Source organism: Lissotriton vulgaris, chromosome 11, assembly GCF_964263255.1.
Source record: "Lissotriton vulgaris chromosome 11, aLisVul1.2, whole genome shotgun sequence".
Taxonomy (NCBI): Eukaryota; Metazoa; Chordata; class Amphibia; order Caudata; family Salamandridae; genus Lissotriton; species Lissotriton vulgaris.
Genome location: NC_141699.1, coordinates 748,661,199 through 748,684,337, shown reverse-complemented (window position 1 = coordinate 748,684,337; position 23,139 = coordinate 748,661,199). Strand labels below are relative to the sequence as shown.

The following is a 23,139-nucleotide window of genomic DNA, read 5'->3' as shown; positions in this document are numbered from 1 at the left end:
TACCGCTACAAGAAACCCTACAGCTTAACTAGAAAAAAGAAAACACGCGCTGGATCGGGTGTCTTTTCACAGCGCATGCGCAATGCGGTAGACACTTCGGAGCATGCGCGAAGCGGAGCAAAACTCCGGCAGCGCACACACTGACAAGGGACTAAGATAAGTGCTGGCTCTACCGGACCTGCCTAAAAAGGAGTTACAATCAGCCTAACACTTAGTGCAACAACGGCGGATTATCCTTATTTGGGCATAGCATTGTATCCGCTAGAGATCCTAAAACGGCAACACCAATTAGGATGACCGGGTATAAATACCACACGGCAGACTCTCATAATCATTCCAGCGGAGCAGCGTGTGGGGTAAGACGGAGGACAACTCATCCCGAGTTTGTGAGTATAGGGTTGGCAAAACAATGCATTCCTTCTGACAAAGTAAGTAAGACATGATTTTAAAACTCAATCTGTTTATCCATTTAGATTGCACAAATAGCAATCAACCCCCAGACATTCTAGAGTGCTCAAGAAGCAAGCAAGCTATATCTAATGAGTATGACCAACGCTTCTTTTTTTAAAACAAATATGTGTGTTTTTTATGTTGTATGTCTTGTCAGTCGTTTTCTTTCACAGGGCCAATTGCGCAAATGGTTTGTTCCAGGTGACTGCACCTGTTTGAGCTACCCACAACCAGGGTAACCATATCCATTTTCTTTTCTTTTTTCAGGTCATGCAAATGCATGTATCCTGAGCCAAAAACGGCTGTAGGCACACTGTAGCCTATATTTTTAAGCACTTAAAATATATTTTTCACTTTTTGTTATTTACACAAACTTTACAAACTAGTGAAACGTGAGTAAGGTGGGGAAGTTGTGCCCCCGTCCTGAAGAAGGAGCACATGCTCCGAAACATGTCAACGCACACATGAGGTACTGTCCATAAACACGACAGATAATAACCTCGCACTTCACTTCTTTTAGTAGTACCAGCCCTGGGTTGTGAATAAAGTTTTTTCCTGTACACCCACGAGCCAGGTACTTTTTAACCCTTCACTAAATCCCACCACTCACATAAATATCCCTATCACTTACACCACACGCTCCATACATAGTCATTACTATCAGTGCTCCCGCGTAGTCGTAGGTCGCAGCACGCCGCATCCCGTTAGAGGGGTGCGAAGGCCCCTATGATGAAGCATGACACCAAGGGGCCTTTTGATGTGTGAGGGGTATTTTACAAAACACTAAGTACTCCCACACTCTTGTGGATAACACTTCTCTCAGTCATTGTAAGTAGGATTCCTCTTGTTTATATAGCAAACCCACCAGTAGCATTTGATTTACAAACCCTGGGCACACATGGTGCACTGTACTAGGGACTGACAAGTAATCGAATAACCCAATCATGAAATCACCAATTAGTACATTAATTTAACATAGGGAGCACTTGCACTGTGGTACTGATTGGCAGTGGCACAGCGCCCAAAGCGTAAACCAGCAAAAACATATCAAAACAGAGGAGGCAATCCATCAAAAATAGAAGAGAGACTCACACCAATGATGCCAGGTCTAACATGTATATTCTGTTGTGGAGCTGTAGATTGGAGCTTGTCCTAGTTATGTATCAACTGCATTCTGAGGATTCTGATTAGCTGTCAAATTGTGACACTTGTGAGGTGTTCATCAAGAGCACATGTATTTGGAAGCTACCTGAAAGGGATGAGGCTTAAAGGCAGCACAGTTTTTGTGTTTTATTTAATCTGATAATGTTCGGCAACACACACAGGGAGTTGAGTATGCTAAGTGGGAAGAAGCTGGGAAATATGGCCAACTAGATCCCTTTCTGGATATTGCCAGGTGCAGTTTGCTGGCTATTTTCTTCTTCCTTTCAAGCTGTTATAAATATAAACTGACTTTTATTATCAAATTATATGAAGTACTTCAAGGGACACAGAATTAGAATGCTTATATCTTATTGGAACTTCCAGAATGTCTCCTGCTTTAATATAAACCATTTGAAGCTTCTATACATTGACTCACGAAGTACAAGTACCACCATTAACAATGATTCACAGAAAGTACTATATTGGTTAGTCCATTGGTGGTTACCGTATACTTTTTGCTTACTGATAGTTTTCCAGCAATGGATGAAGGAATTTATATTCGGTAAAAGTGAGGTCACATGCACTATTACTCAGATTCCTTTACCCTATTCCAAGGCACATAAATCGGCCTTTTTCTTAACTGGGTAAAAAATCTATTACTATGCGCAATGCTGCATAAGAAAGCCACGGCTAAAGCAAGTGTAAAGCAAAAGAGTTTCTTGAGGATTTCATTGTACGGCACTAGAATATTTTAAAATGGAAATGTCTTGCATCCATCTTTTTACACTCGCTGTCCGAATCTTTATTTAATAAGATCTCTCGAGGAGTCCCACCATCTGCTTACCTTAATTACACAACTGAAGCCAATCAGCAGTTGAAAATTTGGAGGTGGAAAAAGAACAGCTGTTTTTGAATGCTATTGGAGTATTATCAATATAGATGTTTAAGTGACATAAGCCATGACATTGCGTTGAACACATAAAGTAACTGCCAAGGGACAGTTCCCAATGTTCCCAGTAGTTGTTTGATGAAGCTTCACCATCCTAAATATATCTGGGCATTAACAAAAGTATTGAAAAGGGGAAATCAAGGCTTAGAGCAGTGAATGACTATCCCCTAACGCCCTTATTTCCTCGTCTCTAGTAAATATTTTGATCTCATATTAGGGACCAGACCGAACGAGCAGAGCTTTTAGAACAGGATTAAAATTTAGAAAGTTGAATAGCAAGTTTCAGATTCGGAAGAATCTGACATATACCCTATGGTGGTACAACTATCAAAAGATTTGCACACATTTAAAGCCGAACAAGATCATCTAGAAAATTGCACCAGGAGATGTTGTTCCTGAATAATAGGATTGCCCATAGCACTAGGAAAATGGATCAAACTCCTGGATGATGCAGAAATTGTTTCTGAAGGAATGTTTTATCGGATTTTGAAAAGTATTTGACAATCTACTGGGATGATGGACAGCCTTCAAGTTGCCCTCATATCAACTGGGTAAACATTACCTATTAGTTTAGCAAAATGATTTTGTGAAAAGCGCCTCAAGTGAAGTTCTTTAGGGTCTACAAAGACTTAAGTTTCTGGATCATCTACAGCATGACTGTGGTGGCTATAAAAATGATAGGAATAAGAGGTATTTCCTTTATTTCTTTTTTTCTGAAGCTGTTGCGGCTCAAGCCTGACTTTCTAAGTAGGCAATATTTATCTAAAGAGAAGATCTTGAAACTAGTTTGTTTCATTTTGAAAATGTGGAATATTTTTTAGCACTTTTCAATTTTTGGTGGCTGAGGAAATGCTGTACACTATACCATAAGAGAATAGTATCATGGGAATGAATGATAGAAAAGGGAGAATCAAATGTAGAAATAATGTAATGCTTTAATGGAACCTACTAGTGAATTCTTCACCCGAGTTGAAATTGGGGTTCAAACTACCTCAACCAGGAACTACACATCTCTGAGGGCCAGAAACAATTGAGAAATGCTGGCGTGTTGCTAATATGGCAGCTAATGAAAAATAATATATTGTAACTCTAAAGGCTTAAACAGTAGTCAAACATGTAAGGTGGCATTTGATTGTTTCCTTTCAAACCATCCATAATACTATTAACTACTTCAAGAGCCTTAGTTTCACAAAGCGAATCACGTCAAATTACACATCACATAGTTCAGTTATACATTTTTTATTGTGCCGAAGTGGTATCTAGAGGAATTCATACTTGTACTTTTTTAATAACGAGTGGTGTGGCTCACTGGTTAGAGGTGGCAGACCCGGAAGCAGAGAACGGCCCGGGACCAGGGTTCAATTCCCGACGCGGCAGGGTCGTGGACCAGGGTCAGCGGACTCGATAATTCTCGCCTCGGTGCCTACTCTAACCAGGGAACACACTCGGCAACTCTGGGCATTAGCTTGCCTCATCTCTACAACGGCCCCACACATTCACCAGGGATGCCTGGTTTCACCTTGGAGATACCCAGTAGGGACCATCTCACAGGGATAGCCAGAATGGGTTCCCCAGCGGTCTACAGCGCCACGATGCCTCAGGGCAGCAGTGCGCTTTACAAGACACATGCATTACATTACATTATTAGAAAAGCATGGGTGCGAAAGTCTTGGGTAGATCTAAAAGTCTCTAGAACCGGTGTCTCCAACCTTTTCTTTAATATGAGCTGTTTAATGGAAATCACCCGAGCTACTAGCATTAGTAGTGTTATAATAGTGACAACACTACACAAGATTATATTACTGGCAAGATTGGTAGTAGTCATCACCTCAGTGTGTCAGATAAGGTTGCCAGCAGTAATGTAAATAGGCTTTGGCAGTTTCAAATGCCTCTGCATGGGTAATACATATCAGACATAGATGCAATGTCCCTGGAATCAAGGCAATCATATGAGTAAAAAGTCTCTTTAGCACCACATGATTTATCACTCAAATATCAGCCTCATATATATTTTGAAATTGAAATTCTGCAAAAATCCGCTAACGAGTTCTGAAAATATTCAGATTTTTATCTCGAATACACATTTGCTTCTAATTTAGTATGCTGGGCTGTACACTGGAGATCAAACAAGAGAGCTACTTACAGGTAGCTTGAAAGCTGACGGTAGCTCTTGAGCAACTTGTTGGAGAAGTCTTAAAGCCGCACCAGGAAACTTTTTCTTTTGATCAAGGATTTTAAAGCTTTCAGTTTTTGACCATCGGCAAGGGAAGGTTCAACTTTTTTCACCTTCTCAAAAAAGGTAGGTGGAGGATTATTGGAACTTTTCTTGAGTGATGTCTGTATTGAATGTTGGCTTTGTGTAATGTGTGACTGTCTAAAATAGTTTTAGGATAGTAATTAGCTTTGTCTGTTTCAGGCTTGATAGGAAGACTTTCACTTTGAGGGAGAGTTTTTGTTATTTATTATTTGTTAGACAAAGTATGATGAGTTTATTCATAGAGGAATATTTTCACAAGATTCATTCTGTTGTCTTTCAGGTTTTTCCATTCATTATTGAGAATCATTGCGCTTACTTTATAAGTTTTTGCTTTTTCCAGTACGATGCGTTATTCTGTATTAGTTTATAGATCATTGATTACTAGTCATGGCAGTAAGCCTTTTAATGCATTGGGTTCTTCAGATGCTAACAATGATTTATCAGTTTTTGTAAGGTCTCTGATCCACTGCTTTAAACTATTTGGCTGCCCATGTATTGTAGTTTTCATGGAATTCAGTGAGAAAAGGATGAAGGAGTGTTAGACAAGACAACCTGGAGTAGGGAATTGACTGACAACGTTTCAACTTTTGCAATAAGTAAGACAAGTGTAGAGTCTTTCAAGCAAGTTAGGTTCTAACATAGATAGGTGAGAGTGGCAGAGGATGTGGCGTAGTGGCTGTCGATTTTGGAACTGGGGAACTGGATTCGAGTTTCGGCGTCAGCTTAACATCCTGTGATTCTGGGCAAATCGCCTAATCTCCCCATGCATACAAAAAATGAATATGTCTTTCAGTAATGTAACCGGTGCTAATGTAAAGTGCTCCAATACCTTCGGGTCGAATTTGCACTATATAAAACTGCCCAAAAATAAATATATATATGAACACAACAGAGAAACGGCTGGGTCATTTTTGTGTTGAAAAATAACAGGAATATGTTGTCCGCGATTACCATACTTTCAGAGAGGAATTCAGTCAGCTGTTCACAAAGTCACTGTCATTTCCTGGCGGTGGTAACGGATGTGTAAATTTGTGTGATTAGGTTCAGTTTTTTTGATTTCTACAGGAAGGCTCTCAAACATAGGTAGTTGCTGTTTTGATACATTTTTGCACATTACAGAGTTCCTGTGGAAATCTTTCCCCTACCCCGCCCACCCCCCTCCCCCCCTCCCACACACACAGATTTATTGATTCTGTCTAGCTGGATGATGGAATATCCGTAAAGTACTAGAGAGTCAAGAGTTGGGTGGTGGTTTCATTGAGCAATGTTTCAGTGAGGCATATCAAGTTCTGGTATCTCTCTTTTTTGTTCTGTTGTCTCTCCCTCTCGCTTTGTCTCTTGAGGCTTTCTATTTTTCTTGAGGCAGATTGGTAGTTATGCAGTAGGCAGCTTTTCTAGGAGTGATGTGAAATATGCTTGGTAGAAGTACTCGCTCTTATATTGATCAGACTACTAAAATGTAAACCTTATCTTGGTTGGGTGAGGTAGTGATTGTCTCAATAATCTGTAGACTCCTCTGGTCGATTTGGAGTTGTTGGGAGCACTTTATTGTTATAGGTGTTTTTTCAATTCCTCACTTTATTTTATAGGTTCACATCAAGTCCTCCCTGCCTCTCTTGGCGGCAGGGGATGTGGTACTTCCGGTGCCGGGATCCAGCATATTCTGGGGTCCCAACTTTATGACCTCAAATTATGTCATCTAGTTTGGAAAGTTTAGAGTGGCTTTTGGTTAGGTCTGGCATCATTATATGTATTACCCTAATAAAGGTGTCAAGCTTGGAGTCAGCAACATTGGTGGAAGTGAGAGTAGAGTTATTGTCAAAGCCATGTGAGTTGGAAATAAGTGAGGTTGTTTTGTAAGAATGGAGACTCCAGGGTTTGACAACAGGAATAAGGAAATGGCATCTTTACTGAAGGCCATGTGAGATGTGTAATGGATGGATTTGTAGTATGGGAGCTAAAAGAGGAGGGTCCTGATTCAAAGTTTGTCAGAATGAAGGAGCTATTATTGCAACTGATAAATAACTATACCCTGTGGTCTTTTATCTATCGGGTACAATGAACAGCACCTATTAGTAGTTTTTGGGGACTCAGATGCAGGTTGTGGTGCTTACCATAGGTATGGTGCCTACTATGCTCTTGCCCAGTGTAAAATTTCAGCATGTTTGACCTGCTGAAATTTAACAAAGGGGTAGATATTTAATGCACACAGTCATTAAAGCATAGACCTGGAAGCCGGGTAGATGTATATCTGTTTGGGTTTAGGAACTTGGTGGGCTGTGTCTTGCAGTGCCTTTATTACCTGAAGGCATTTGGAAATTATGTTGGTGCCCTAGGGAGTCCTATTTATCTGTCTACGAGGGTATAATGAGACAAGTATGGTGCTGAGGGTGAGACGTGGGTTAATAGGTGGCCAAAGTTGAGGTCTCACAGGACATTACTGGGGAATGTCTGTACATCTCAGGAGAGACAGCTGAAACTTCCTATATCCCAATAGGGGGAGTGGGCAACGTGTGTGTGTGTGTGGGGGGGGGGGGGTCCTCCTAGTGAATTGTTTTCAGTGTTCTAGAGTATTTGGAAGTGTGAGTCACAGGGTTGTATCTTGACTGTGTTGGTGTTCTATATTGAGCTGGGCATTTCTGCCTGTATGAGGTTGGAGGCTAGGATGGGTAATTTTCTTAAACATGGTAATATAGTTTTTTTAGATTTCAAGTGCTCACAGGAATACCTCAATCCATAAAAAAAGGAATAAACAGGCCATTTTCAGTGTTCCTTTCTGTATACAGAGGTAGTAGTCCCATTTGTTCTTTAATTATTAGGTATTTGAAGTTATTTTACCATTCTTGAAAAGGTTTGGAGGGTATCTGCACCCTCTCTCTCAATCTATCTGCCTTTAAACAGATCTTCATAGAGGCTCTGCTCTCTTGATAAATCTCTGCTTTTTGGCTGTAACACATGTGGCCGGAGTATGGGGATGCGTACATTTTCTTAATCTCCGTTTTGTTTGCTGGGTCTTTGATCACTCAATTGTGAAACTCCATATCATCTCTGCGCTTTGATACCTGGTTTAAAAAAACTAGAACACTAAAGGAACATTAAGCTCTATTCACCCTGTTTAGCTGTGCATATAATGGAAGGATTTTGTGTAAATTTAGTGAATTGGAGGAGAAGGGAACCCAAGTTGCTACTCATTCTGAATGATGGTTTTGAATGTATTTTTAGCATTAAGGCATATATTTTACAAAGGAATGGATTATTTGAATGTCTTCTGTATTAATATTGATATTGTTATGAAATAACAATAATAGAAAGTAGGAACATTTTAACCAGGGTTTTCCGGTTGGAAGTGGAAATGCTATGAGTGCCTTGAGAGCAGAGAGCTGTGCTGCCACATTGGAATGCTTGGCTGGTTTGACTAGAAGCAGAGTGTGTGTGGAATGAGTGTGAAGCTGGGAGCTTGTTCCACCAGGCCTGGAGGAGCATTGAGGAGCCTTCTTTCAAGCAGCTCTGGCATGGTCTTCTCATCGCTATTATAAAAGGGGTCTTAGGCTCCTCAATTCGAAACCAGATTCAAGAGCGACAAACGCATCCATGAGTATGGCATTGAGGTTTGAGATGGACCCTTTAGCCATGGATACAACCGTCAGGATCCTGCTTATGTGGGGCTCGGACACAGGCAACTGCAGCCAGAACTGTGTAAATCAGAGTGTGGTTAATAGTTATCCCTGCAGGAGGCTAGAGAAGCTTAGTAATACAGAATAGTGTCCAGAGATTATTTTTCACACTTAATTAAACATGCACTGGGAAGAGTTATCCTCACAAATATTAGGGTAGAAATCAGAAGTATTTACCAACTTTGAGAAACTGTGACAAATGTTTCCTTACTCAGAGCATTCAGGTTTCTAATCAGGCTAGGGCCTTGTAGTATGATAGAAAGAGAAGGCTGATTTATGAGTGAAACAACCATATATGGGCCTGTATCTGGGTGTTAAAATGTTGTCAAGACTATAGTTTAAACTATGTGTTGGGCTATTGACAATTAGATCGAACCCCAATGCACTCATATTTTCAAACACATTAGCTGCCGATATGGGACTCTGTTTACATAGGTAAAGATACACAAGTAGATTTACTCAATTATATATTTAAAACTATAGATAGAAGTAACTTTACACTTTTTTGGTGTACACCATATCTGACTGTAGTTACTCCTGTGTGAAGATTTGCATGTCTCCACTCCCTGCTGGAGCCTTCTATGACAGGATTTAGAAATTTGTAAGTCGTAATATAGAATTTGTCTTATGCATACCCAGTGCAATATTGTTGGGTCACTACTTTCTTAAAATAATATCTCAATTTGAAGCAGAAACCTCGAGAATAGTTCTAAATTCCGTGAGTGTTCAGGTGAAAAACATAATGAAGAAATAAAGAGAATGGTTGCATCATTTGATATAACAAGACTTGCTGCATTCGAGAGAGTATGTATATGTGTTAAAGAAATCGAGCCACCAACATAATTCCCAGGTCCTAAAATTGAATTGTATATTTCTGGCTATTTAAAGTTGGATGAGTGTAGATCAAAATATTTAACTCCCTGAAGACTCTGTTAAATGTAAAAAATTTAAATTGATACTTGTATAGCGCACTACTCACCCGCAAGGGTCTCAAGGCGCTTGTACGAATACCGCTGTGGAACCCATCCTGGCTTTCCCTGTGAGGCGTCCACTCCTGGGCACCCAAAAGGTGGAGGCCAGGCATCCTTAGCGTTGTGGGGGCCATTGTGGAGTTTAAGCAAGCTATTGCCCAGAGTTGCAGGGTGGGACTCCATGATTGGAATTGGCACCAAGGCGAGAATGATCAGGTCCGTGGAATTCTGAGCCCAAGACCCGCCGAGGCGGGGAATTGAACCCTGGTCACGGGCTAGACCTCTGCATCAGGGTCTGCCGCTCTAACCATTGAGCCACACTTCTCCACTCTGTTCTGCGATTAGAATTGCTCATCCCGTTCTATGGTAATTAATTTTATTCGTGTGTCTCTATTTGTCCATTTTTACTTTTGCTCATCGTAGCAGCATATATTCATATTTTTGTATTTTGTAAAAACAATGACTTTGTGTATATATCTCAAAGTATGTTTAACCATTACATGCATACCTCACATGTGAATGCACCAGGTGTTTAGTTCTGCAGATAGCTGAATAAAATACAACAAACATTCACCTGAAAACATTAAAGTTCAGACACTTGTGCACATCTCCTGGTAAGTATGCACAAGTCATACTGTAAAGCTAGCTCTTCATCTGGAAGTCATGTGTGACCGAATTACAAGTACGTTTTCAAAAATAAATATAGAAGTTGAAATCAATTACATTCTGGTCCTTTTTATCAGTAAAAATGGAAACCATACTTTAATCATAATATTGGGATTAGATGAAAATAATGATTGAAAATCACGAAGAATATATATCCTCGAAAAAAACAGCATTTAACCTTTATTTGTATTCTATTATTATTTAAACGGATTATAAATTAGAGATATTTTCATAAAGTGGAATAATAGCGCTTACTTTTTTTCTAAATTACTGTCAGCACACAATATGTACAGTTCAGTGCCTGATTTGTAAAAGAATACGTTTTAGAGCCAAAATCTTTTCTCAGAAGCCCACGAACAGCAATATTGAAGGCCTGTTTGCTGGATAATACTGTTGCATAGTCAGTGGTGTAATGCAAAATGATGGGGTCCCCCCTGCAGAATGTGATGAGGGCCCCTAAAGTTTATCATATCTCACAGATATCCGTTGGCCTAAATGGGGGCCGAAGAAGGTTTGGGGTCCCCAGAAGGTTTGCAGACAACCCTGCCCCGCATGGGATGCAAGGGCTTGTGTTACACCTCATGTGCTTAGCATTTATTACACCTCATATTTTTTTTAATCCACCACTGAACACTCTTTGTCTCTTTATCTCACAGTTCCAGGTTATTTTTCATACCTGTTTCCCCCTTTGTCTCTGCTTTTCTATTCTTCTCTTCCTCTTTCTTTCACCCTTTTGTGTTTGTTTCTTTCTTGCTCTGGATCAAAGTCTGTTGAGGAAAGTATATGTGACTGTCCCCAAAAATGAGTGGAAGGAGATCCCACCTGCAACCACTAGCTCAAACCAAACACTGAAACAGGTATGTAAAACAAGCATTTGCAATGCAATCAATCTCAACATTGGGACCTTATATGTACTTAGCTGCGCAGTACATTAGCCTTGGTTACGAAACATCTACTGTTCTTTAACATGGAGGGTAAGTAAGCACCAAACTGCGGAACACGTCATGTATGGGAACACATGGAAAAAAATACTGCCCATCAGCTGGACATCGTATTGTTCAAAGCTCTGTTTTCAAAATAAAATCAACCCCTTCGGTGGTCATATCACTGAAAATACAAGAGATTTAAAAACATCATTGTCTACAGGGCTCATTGAATACAAGTTTCTCTGGCCTTGAATCTAAGGAATGCTAAAGTGATTCTGGTATTTTACTGACCTCTGCTGGTCGTTTTCTATCAAGAGAGTTAAATAGAGGCAGTTGCCAGAAAACAAAAAAAAAGAAAGTCCCTTAGTAGAAAGAAAATCTGGTATTTTACTGACCTCTACTGGTCGTTTTCTATCCAGACCGTTAATTATAGGGATTTGAACAGAAAAAAGGTCCCTAAGCAAAGGCGGAAGCAGACAAGTCCTAGGGCTGATCTCCAGATCTCACAAACTACATACAACAGATCTTCCAGACAGTGCAACCGCTGTGAGTGCCTTTCTTCTCATAGTTCAGGCTTTTCCTAGAATTAGGAATATCAGGGTAATTCCATGTGTTTTGTACTGTCTGCTATCTGTCATGGTGATTTCAGTGTCTATGGGATTCCCTTTTCATAGCAGAAACTGCAATTTGTAGAGAGTTCCAAGGGTGGGTTTCCCATCATTGACATATTAGAGCAGAGAGATCCTATTGATTGAACAGGAAGAATGGGTCATATTTGCAGGGCCATTGGAATTATGCAATCTTGCGGCTGCAGATTTTTTCACATAATGGTGGATTCGCCGCAGTTGCCATGTAATCTTTCATCTGCTGCGAAATCAGCATGCTTTAACAAAAACATTTTTTGCAGCTTAAACGGATCAAAGGTTACTAAAAAAGTGTCAACACTTATTGCTGTGCAGTGGAAGGCTCATTATAAATGTTGATTGGCCACCCTTTTGCTTCGTGCTGTGTTAGGGCGTCACACTGGTACTAATGAGATTAAACATTTGCCCAGATATTATTAACGTAAAAATTACAAAATAATGAGGTAATACGATCACAGAATATGCTGAATTATGTTGCATAATTTGCCTTTTCTAGCTACATAGTTTATTAAATTGTGCCTCATAAATTGGTCCTCCCCAGTCGCATAATTCCAGTGGCCATGCTTTTTTGTCATTACCTGGGTGAGTACCAAAAGTAAGTGGGGTAAAGATTATCTGAGGATCCCAGATTGGGCAGAGTTCTTGTTGGATCCGGTCTTCACTGCAGGGCCATCCCCAAACTGTTTGCCTTCACCCATCCTATTTTTCTGAATTTGTTTGTGTTGGCCTTAGGAATTTGTGTGGTTTATCATTGCTAACCAGAGCTAAAGTGTATGTCCTCACTCCCTAAAATATGGTAACATTGGCTTAGACCTGATTGGCATATTTAATTTACTTGTAAGTCCCTATTAAAGTAGTACTACATGTACCCAGGGCCTGTAAGTTGAATGTTACTAGTGGGTCTGCAGCACTGCATGTGCCACTCACATAAGTAGCCCTTTAAAACGTGTCTCAGTTCAGCCATTTCTCTTTACTGGCAGATTTAAACTGCCAATTCAACTTGGCAATATAACCCCCTAGCCAAGTCTAAAACTCCCCCTTTTTTAACATATGTCACCCCTAAGTTATGCCCTAAACAGCAGAGTTGCATTGTAACTAAAAAGTTGCCATGCATCTTTAATTTTTACATGTCCTGGGTAAAAATTCACAAAATAAATGTTTCACTGCAGTGAGGCCTACCTCTCCCATAGGATAACATTGGGTCACCTTATTACATTTAATATGTTCTAACGTTTGATTTGGAGAAGTCAAGTTTGGTATCTCAGAAAATATTATTTAAAATCCTCTGTCGTGGTAAATTCGGATTTTAAGTCACAGTTTTGAAAAAGCCACTTTTAGAAAGTTGAAGGTTTCTTGACCCTAACCATTTGGTGCCTGCAGCCTGCAGCCTGTCCCTTGTCCTTTGTGTATTCCTCCTAGAGAGCATCAAAATAGAGGGTCTGGGTGTAGGCAGGGTGGGCCTTCTCTGATCTAACAGGTGGGTGGAGCTGTCATCTACCACACTTATACTTCAAAGGCACTGGCTCGGCTCACATGCAAAGGACTTCTTATTCCATCCTTACAAAAAAAGGAACATTCTGCTAACCTTCCTATTAAACCAGTGATCGCAAGGGAAAATTGGATCATTTTGAAGTGGGGAAAAAGTCAATACTGTGAAGTTTGTTGTGAACACAGTCTCCAAACGGACATCAGAGATAATGATCTAGATGCAATTATCAATAACGGAAAACCTCAACCCTTGAGTGAATTTTATTAGAAATTAAAAAACACTTACTACGCTCTATATCTAATGGGCATCGTAAGGGTCCCGCCTGGTTTTTTTGACGAATATGCAAAATCACTTAAAAAGCTTCACATGGCTTTGAAGACAAAACCTAGAGACAAAAATGTGGTCAAGTCCTCATGCCAGTTATATTAGAAAGCAAGGATAACAAGACTAAAGTTTTTAAAGGAGGAGTGGTGAGAAAGATTACAAAGGGCTGCTGTATTAAACAGTTCACAGGCTTTTTGGTCCTTGAGCAATGCCCCTTTTTTGAGAGACAAAGGAATGATGACAGATACGCATGTGGATCAGGAGGCATGGGCCGTGCATTTTGAAGACCTGTTTGGTAACACCCAGGAGGTAACTGCTCAACCCCCCCTCCCCCCTAGGATTACCTAGACTAGGAGATGGTGTCCTATTTACTTTAGAAGAAACAAGATACTCTCTTAACCAGTGTAAAAGAGCAAAGGCACCTGGATCTGATGGCGTCCCAATTTACTTTTTCTTAGATAATCAAGATCTTTGGGCACCATTTCTTCCAAATGTTTTTAATAAAATTGTCCGAACAGGTGTGCCGTCTTCGTGGAAGACGACTGTAATTGTACCTATTTATAACAAGCATTTGCGATGCAATAGGTCTCGCATTTATGCAAGTTTGAGCTATTGACATTGCAAATAACAATGCCTTTTTTTTTGTTTTTGTTTTTAAAACATAAATAAAAGGCATTGTCATTTACAATGCCAATAGCCTAAACTTGTGTAAATGCGAGACCTATTGCATTACAAATGCTTGTTTTAACAAGGAAAAGAGGCACTTCAAAGTGGTTTTATAACAGTCTTTTTTTCACTGTTCACATGGATACCAAGCAAATGCGTTTTGACTATTCAGTTTTGATCATGGCTGGTGGTCCTATATTTGTTTTTACCTTTATACCATTACAGCCCATGCCTTGCTGATGCATTATATTAAATGTCGTTTTTCATATCATACAAACATTGCAACATGAAATCAGCTCATTAAAAGCACATAATGTTGGTACATTTGATGACGTACCAACATTATGTGGATTTAATGAGCTGAATGTTTTTTTCTCCTCAACTGAACGATAACACATAAAGGAATACATTTTCCTTTACAACCGCGGGAAGGCGCTTACAACGTACTTTTTAATTTGTTACTTTTTTTTCTTACAAGTGAATCTTTCATTGATTTTTCAGTAATCCTATAAGTGCCCCCCACCCCTCCACACGGCCTTTTATGCCAGAATTTCTACAGTTGAATCTGGGGAATGGCTTGTATAATTATTCTGATCAGCGAGTGAAAATGCTTGCTGAATCTTATTTGGCCCATCTAATTAATATATTTAAAAAAAATCAATTGTTCAATGCTAAGCTTTGGAGCCCCTCTCAATGTGATTCGGAAATTAGAATTCAGAATGCAGCTGCAAAAAAACTACTTTAACATTAATATTAGTTGTCACATTTCACCTGCTCCTAAGGTCTCTGCAGTGGCTTCCTGCGGCTGGACAAATTACTCATTCAAAGCCATGTGCATAGCACACCCTGCTACTCACAACACAGGCCCCCTATTTTTCATCACAACTCTTTGCCTGCCACCAAACCTGGGCTCTCTGTTTCAGGCTGGCTCTCCCTTGACCTCAACCCTCCTTCAATAAATCTCACAATTGGGAACAGGTACTGAGCCCACTTCCAGCAAAAAAAATGTATTTATCCATCTTGGATTCTGGATAGCACTTTAAATCTGGCCCTTCCAATGCGCATACCCATAACTATATGCTAAATAAAAGCGAAGGTATCCATAATTGCGATGGCATGTATCTCAAGTGATTCCTCAATGCCTCGTGTTTGTATCGCTGCAGCAATAACATATTTAAATCACATCTATAAATCTCATGTACAAAGCGCAACACTTCCCATATTGGTAGGGCCTCTGGAATTATGCGGCAGGGTGGACTAAATTAAGCCGCAACAAAGGCAAATTAGGTGTCATAACACGGCGCAGTTTCTGATAGTATTACTTCCCTATTTTTTTATTTTTATACTTCAACACAGTACGGACGTATTTATAAGTGAAACAAATCCATATTTATGTGTGAAACACCGAAGCGGCAACGTCGCATAATTTCAGTGGCCCTGCATATGGGTCTATCTAGAACTAGCATCCTTCCCAACCATGCACTATGTAAGGGCGCCAGGAACTCCATGCAGATCAAAGAGCTTCACGCAGCTATCATAGATATGCAGCACTACATAAATGCTATAGTACAATTAACTAAATTGGTATGTCTGTATGAATTAGCACACATTTTGAATATAAATTAGCCTACCCAAAAAAACACGTCTCCGCTTACGATGAATGGGCGGACTGCTCTGGTTTAGCAGCAAAGCTAACAGTGAGCACCTGATGTTCGGCACAACGCAGTAAAGCTCCCTCTGCTACCTTTCAGCACCACCAGACTAATTTTTGCTTCTTTGTAATTGCCAATTTGGGAGACTTCGCAACTGAGCACGAAGCATCATCTCGATCTTTCTGTTCGTTGTTACACAATCCAGTTAATAGTCGTTTTTTCCCCCTAACTTTTTATCGCCATTTCCAGAAAAAAAACAATACAAAAACGAATAGGCATTACACAGATATCAGCAGAAAATAACTTGAGCAAAACTTGCAGAAACTATCCTTAACGCCAACCGAGGGCACAAAGGGGTGCAGTGTTGCATTATGTTTTTGTAAGCTACTCCTTTCACGGCACCCTAAGCCTGCGTTGGACAAGGTAGCTCTTCCCTCGGAGCCCACTCCTGCGCTGTGAGCAAGGAACGGAAAAAAGGCCCGGCTCAGACTGATGGAAGAGCCGTCTGTGGCCAAGCAGCATGCTGCTGCCTCTGAAGCAAGGCTCCGGTCCTGGTCGTGTGTTTATCCACCGAATATGCAGGTGAACACCAGAGTATGCACCAGCCCACAGAGAGGCACTCAAACATAAAGCATGTTTCCCTTTGCACCGCTCCATATTTGCGTACTGTTTTGATTCCCTTTTCCCTAAGCAGATTCCTTGCTGTGGCGCAGACAGTGTTAGAATCTGTGTGCACGTAATGCTCGTTTTCTACTGAAATGCCGTAATCTCTTGGTTAGTTAAGCAAGTGAAAGCACACTATGTGCGTGGTCTGCTGAAACGCCATTAAGAAAGTGAAGTGCCCCTCTGTAATCAAAAGAGACGGCCGGGGGACTCGGCAGAATACAATTCAAAAGAAAGCGGAAGCTCACAATGGTACGCGTGCACATCTCCTGTCCGGGCAGGCTCGGCGAGCAGGAGAAAGGGAGGGAACAAAACATGCCTCCCTTCCAATCCAAAGCACGCATTTTGGAGCCGCGCCAATCAGAAGCATGGGTGGAGCTTCCACCCCTGCTTCAGAAGCTCAAATCAATGACCATAGATCCTGCAAGTGAGCATTGCATTCGCTACGACGCTAGGCGAGGTCTAAGAAGGGGGATAAGACAATACCAAAATACTATACGCCCATATCTTTATTAGATTCAACTGCCAAACTAATGGGCCGGTTACTTTTAATCAGGCTTGAGGAATGTGCCCCAGAAAAGAACATAATAATCCCATGCCAATACGGCATTTGAAAAGAAAAGGGCCCAGTGGACCAGTGTTTGAATCTAAATTTAATAATAGCTAGATACACGGCAGCCAAGAATGACCACTTATACATTGCCTTCATGGATCTGTCTGCAGTCTTTGATTGTGTGGCACAATCTAAGCTGTGGCAGATCCTGGAGGCAATGGGAATTGAGATCCAGATCATTAATGTAATCCGTGACCTGTATGCCGGAGCCACGGCCTGTGTTCGGTTTCGCAAGGTAGGAGAATGCACGAGACACTTTAGAATCACATTGCCAGGGTCCCCCACAGATGTTCCTTTTATTAATTCACTCCCAGTACCGATACTCCTCTATGCTGACAACGCGGTGATCCTGGTGCGCACAGGTAATGTGTTGCGTCGACTCGCAGAGGAGTATGCAAAGTTTATGAATAATTTGGACTTGAAAATTAATTATTCTAAGTCTTTCGTTCTTGTCACTGGCTCAAAGCGGCAGAAACAGCCACAAATTTACATTGAAGGGGTGAAGCTAGATGTCGTAGACTCCTAACTACTTAGGGATCGTGTTTGATTGAGGTAATAATTGGAGATTTATGGTCTCTAACAGGGGATTTTTTATGGAAAAAAATATTGGGTCTCTCTTTAAATTTGTGAAAAAACTCGGGACTAAACCAATTGAAGTGATAAAAAAAAGTTTACGAAGTGAAAACTCTATCTGTAGCCTCTTATGGGGCAGCTGTTTGGGGCATCTCGGATGCCTCAAAACTGCAGCACCTAAAAGATGCCTTTCTGAAAAAGTTGGTTTCTCTGCCCCAGTCGTGTTCTAATTATAACTGTCATATGGAGTTGAGAGTTCCTTATATCACTGATAAGATTTGTATTGCACAAATTATGATGTGGCATTCAGTCTGGCGAAAAGAAACCCTTTTGTTGACCAGAGATATTGTAAATGACGCTCTGAAATTAGATGGTGTGAACAAAATCAGTTGGTTAAGATTTGTTGAATCCAACCTTCAGGCAGCTGGTTTACACCACCTTTATGAGGATCTGAGAATGTGCTGGTCAATATCTAAAAAGGAGCTAAAAACCCATCTATTGGCTAATTTACAGGCGAGGAGGCATGATACTAATTTTAAACTTCCTACAGTCAAATTATATTATGCTGCCCGAGTATAAGTATGATTAATGTGAACTCTACCTATCTTTTGCTTTTCACGAATCTTCAGCATAGATATATTTTAATGAGATTCTGTCTAAATTATATCCCCCTCCCAAACCTATGTGATCACTGCACTCCCATTTTGCCCTTGTGACAAGCGATCCATTCAGAATGATCTTCTTTTCTTGTTCTTCTGTAAATTCTATAGTGACGAAAGAAAAAAATGTTGTCCCCCTTATTTGCAAAATGAATTTGAACCAATGTCGCGTACGCTTACACTATTTTCAGTTATTGTCTGATCCCTTCACATGTTTCTCTTTGGCTTCGTTCTTTTTATCTGCTTTGAGTAAAAGTATATCATATTGTCATTATGATATTTAAAATACAAATTAAGACGAACATCTGTGAGTATACTTATGAACTAATGTTTTCTTTTAGTCTAGGATCATTTTTTTTAAAACTACTTTTTATCTATTTTTAACAAATTTTGTCTTAATATATGCTACTTAAAATTTTAATGACCGTTGATATTGGTGTACCATGTATTTGTAGAATACTTTTTATGCCAATGTTGTGTTGGCAAATTAAAGTTATTTCTGACTGACTTCAGACTAGTCCATTGTGTTCCCAGACAGACTGGGACCAGGGCAGGGTGGCAGAAATTTCCTAAACCCTCTGAAGGGGAAACTCCAAAAGCTTCTAACACTTCAAATTGGGTACCAGGTATAAAAAGGTGCCTCTCGGACCCACTCTTCATATCACTTCTAGACCTGTGCAAAACTCAGAAGAAGGACTTTTCTGCTGCAAGAAAGGACTCCTCTGCTGTCCTATGGACTGAGTAAGAAGTACTGGACGTGCACCTTGAACACAGGACCACCAGAGTGACTCCGGGGCTAGTAGGCTGTCTTACTAAACACGTTTTTTAAAATTAAAATTGAGATTAGGATCTTCTAAGACAGTGTCTGTAGTCACCTTTCAAACCTGAACTTGAGTTTTCACAGACCTCATTTTTTTAAAGCATTTTTAAGGGCCAAAAGGGACAATATGAACTTAAAATACTAAGACCAATAAAAAAGAAAGAAAGTATGGCATACTCTAATTTTTCAGATATGAAGCAAATAATGTCCATCTGGAAGTGAAGTAACAGCTTCTTGTACCGGCAACTTGTTGTTCCATATTGTTAGATTCATGAATTTTTTGCAAACAATCTTTTGTCTTTTCACTTTTATGCTATTAGGACTCAAGCAATCAAAAAAGCATGTAAAGCCAGGTTGTATACGTTAGTCCCTAAAAGTATAATAGCAGCACCTTGTTAAATTGGTATGTTCACAATTACACTTAATTGTTCGATGATGGTGATCCAAAATATTCTCAGTTGAATACACCTAGTAAACATATGACTAGTGTCAGCTTGAGGATAGTTGCAGTGCATGCACTGCTTTATTATATTGGACGATTCAGAGTCTTTAATATATAATATAGACATCAAACTGTGTGTGATATACCTGTCTTCTGAGACGTATGGTGGTGATAACTAAACAAAATTGTTAAATTAGGGCAGATGTCTCTTTAAAAGATATTAGTAGTTTCAGCCATTTTGATCATGTGCTCACCCACATAGTCCAATCATCCGATTTGGTTAGTTATAACCTAATTTCTGAGGTGATATTTTATCCACGCGTCCTGCCTGCTCCAGAGGTACAGGAAAGGGACTTGAGATGCCTTTCTGTGACAGTTAATTTTGATTTGTTAAGATGTTGCAGTGTTCTTTTCATTAGGAAGAATAGTGTATAAAATGTCTGATATTTGCTTGTGGGAAAAGTTCATACTTTTCTCTGGTACTGCTTTTAAAAAAAACATTGGAAAATAAAAAACAAACTTTTCTAGAAGATTCTTCTAAGTGTTATTGGCCCAAAGTTCTTTCATGATTCAAAATGATTAGATTTTTGTAGAGCTTAATTGTTTGGTGCCTCGGGGCACTGAGCTATTTGAGGATACCAAGCATGCATTAATATTGCAGTCTGATTTAGGATTAGCATGGGTCACTGCATTAATGGAAGCTAGTTAACCTGTGAAAACTGTAATGGTGTTTCTCAGATGAACAAGCGTAATGGATGAAAGGTGCCCATTAGTTCCTATTTTATCTTTTTGAGGTTTCACGGTTGATTGCAAACGGTGCAATAGTAGAGGCTCAGGAGTAAACACCAGTGGAGAAGAAAAAATCACTTCCTGTAATCCATTAAGAATACATTAGGAAATACATTAAGAAATGTGAGCGATTGAGTGGTCTACTGCTATTTGCAGATGGATTACTTCTTTTATCTTCAGTGTATGTGTTGAGGAAAACTGCTTGGTTAATAAATCAAGATTTGAAGGCAGCTTATTTTATGATCTCCGTAATTTCAGAGCATAAGAATCATCTGCAGCTTTAGTAGGGGATAGAAATGTGAAGGCCTAGAATGGGTTTGCAGTACTTGAAGAGATCCCAGGTATGGCAATAGCGTCCAATGTCAATCTATAAGACTAAGGATCAAGGTGTGGAGATGTGTCCATGGCCGGAATAGGATCAGAGACAGTTAAGGGTTTGAACATAAATTCTTTGAAGTTTCTGCATGGTTCGTTTGTAGCAAAGGGTTTGACCAAAGATGATGTGTTGTGTTGGAATTGGAAAATGTGTCAGCAGTAAGGTTTGTCATTTGGTTGGTGGGCACACTTTTGAAGGACTTGGCAGCTATAGTGAAACACATTCAGCACTTCTGTTTGGGAAAGTTATAACTCTTCAAATACAGTACACTAGGAATGAGGAATACGTTTGTAGGTTGCGATTCCTGAAATTCCTATGGAATTTAGCAATTGGACTTGAATACTTTAGTGTTTATGAAGATTCAAGGGACACAAGGTCCATCAGAATTGCATATATTTGCCATCAGACAAAATGCTCAGCTTTCATGTTTTTCCATTGGCTTTTGAATTCAAAGGCAATGGATGTGTATTATTTTGTTTAGGACTGGGAAGGTGTGAGTCATTATGCCTTTCCCTATTCGGCATCATTTTACATATGTGTTGTTAAGGGCCCAAGCGATCAATAAGTTCATTGTGCAGTGCCCACATTGTTAGCTGCTATTGTTACTCAAGTTTAAGGGACTGTTGGAGTGTCCACATGCAAAGGCTAAGGGTCTTATTAAGGAATATGTCCTTTAAGTTCGTGGCGTGTCGAACGGGGTGTTTATTCTATTCAAAGTTTTGCAGCCATTCTGTTCAAGAAGCAATGACTTCCAGTGTGCTCCTGATGTGGGGAGGAATTCAGCATATGCTGAATTTGGCTGATTGGTCAAATAACTTGTCTTTCAAGAAACTCTACTACCAATCCATTTAGAGTGCAATGGTGGATGTAAATGTCTGGCTTTGAACATGCATAAAGTTTAACCTCCATGCCTTAGCAGAAAATGCTGATTTTTCAAAGTATAGTGGTAAAAATTTCAACCCACCTTGGGAGTACCCTCAGTATTTAAAGACTATTGTATAACAAAAGTAAGATGAGTGAGGGTTCCAATGTTTTATATGTGTTCCTGAAATTATCCTTTTGAGAACTCTTCCCTTGTTGCATTGCTCTGGCGTAAGGTATATAAAGCAAGTGCTGCCTAATATTAGCCTCCGTGAGTTTCATAAAATTATTTTTTTTCTACTGACCTTCTATAGGGCATTTACTTTCTCTTTCTTAACAAAAGTCAATAAATTCCACCCAGTGTAAGAACAAAAGTAAATTATTGTATCGAATTTTATTTTCATGCATAGGGGAGGATACGATGAAGCTTCAGCCTCTTTCACGAGCAAGGATCTTGAAGTAAATGTGTCTGGAAAATCTTTCATGATCACAGGAGCCAACAGTGGAATCGGCAAAGCAGCTGCAATAGAGATAGCCAAAAAAGGTAAAGAAAGATCATTCTGTTCCTATACATATTTAAACGAACCCATATTTTGGTATTCAATTTTTGGACTTACTTTTAAAACCAAAATCTTAAGGCTTCATGGCATAATATAATGAGTCTAATCTGTTTTGTGTTGTTGTAAAGGTGTCTTAGTGTAACACACCACGCACATAATAAGTATCAATGTCCTAAAGAGATCCTGTGTTTATAGGGCAACTGAAGCCCATGCAACCAAGTGGCCCTGATTTAATGTGACATTTCAGAGTTTGTGTTTAAACAGTTCAAACTACCTCCTAGTAAAATTAGAGTTCTTCCCAAGAACTAGACCGTGTTTATCAAACATTCATTCAAAAGTCCTGTGGCAGGGGATCAGTATAGGTGATCTCATTTTGCATTTTAATTCCTTCATCTGTACTATTAAAGTAATTACTTTCAGAATAGTTAATCCAGCCAGCTCAGTTGAAATGATCGAAGGCTATATGGTGCAGAATGCATTATTTTGTAAAGTAAAGATCAGTACTCTAAAGAAGATGTCCCAATGTTAGTGAATCTTTCGGTTTATACAAATATATGGTAACTCAAGTAGCAAATATAAGGACCAGAATTTACCCTTGCCGTTCACTAAAGCATCTCTTGTAAATTTGAGCCTCTTCATAGTAGTGCATTCTGTCTTCAGATATAGGATTCACATATTTCTTATGCAATGTATTGCACTGTTTTATGTAGGCCATTGATTTTTATGATTCAGTGGGACTGCATTCATCCGGTCAGTGCTTATTGCCTTGCAATACCTGGTGATTGTGCTTCTTGCAAGGGATTGTACTTACAACTATGTTTGAATAGGAGTGGTGGTCTGCAGGCACCTCGGGGTCAAGTACAGTATACAATTGTAATGAAGAAGCGCTGCTAATATTCAACAGCAAAGCTACATCCAGCTTAACCCAGCTGATTCATTAAGAAGTACCAGCAGTGCTCCCAGCTGTTCAGT

The 23,139-nt window shown here is 39.8% G+C and overlaps 1 protein-coding gene across 2 annotated transcripts in view; it reads left to right on the top strand.

Moving 5' to 3' along the window:
• Positions 1 to 23,139, top strand: part of LOC147683446 (dehydrogenase/reductase SDR family member 12-like) — a 325,191-nt gene that overhangs the window by 39,708 nt on the left and 262,344 nt on the right. For both annotated transcript variants that reach the window (XM_086943869.1, XM_086943868.1), the window contains exon 2: positions 22,018 to 22,151. In XM_086943869.1, the coding sequence (XP_086799995.1) occupies positions 22,018 to 22,151 (134 nt within the window). The remainder of the gene's footprint in view (positions 1 to 22,017; positions 22,152 to 23,139) is intronic.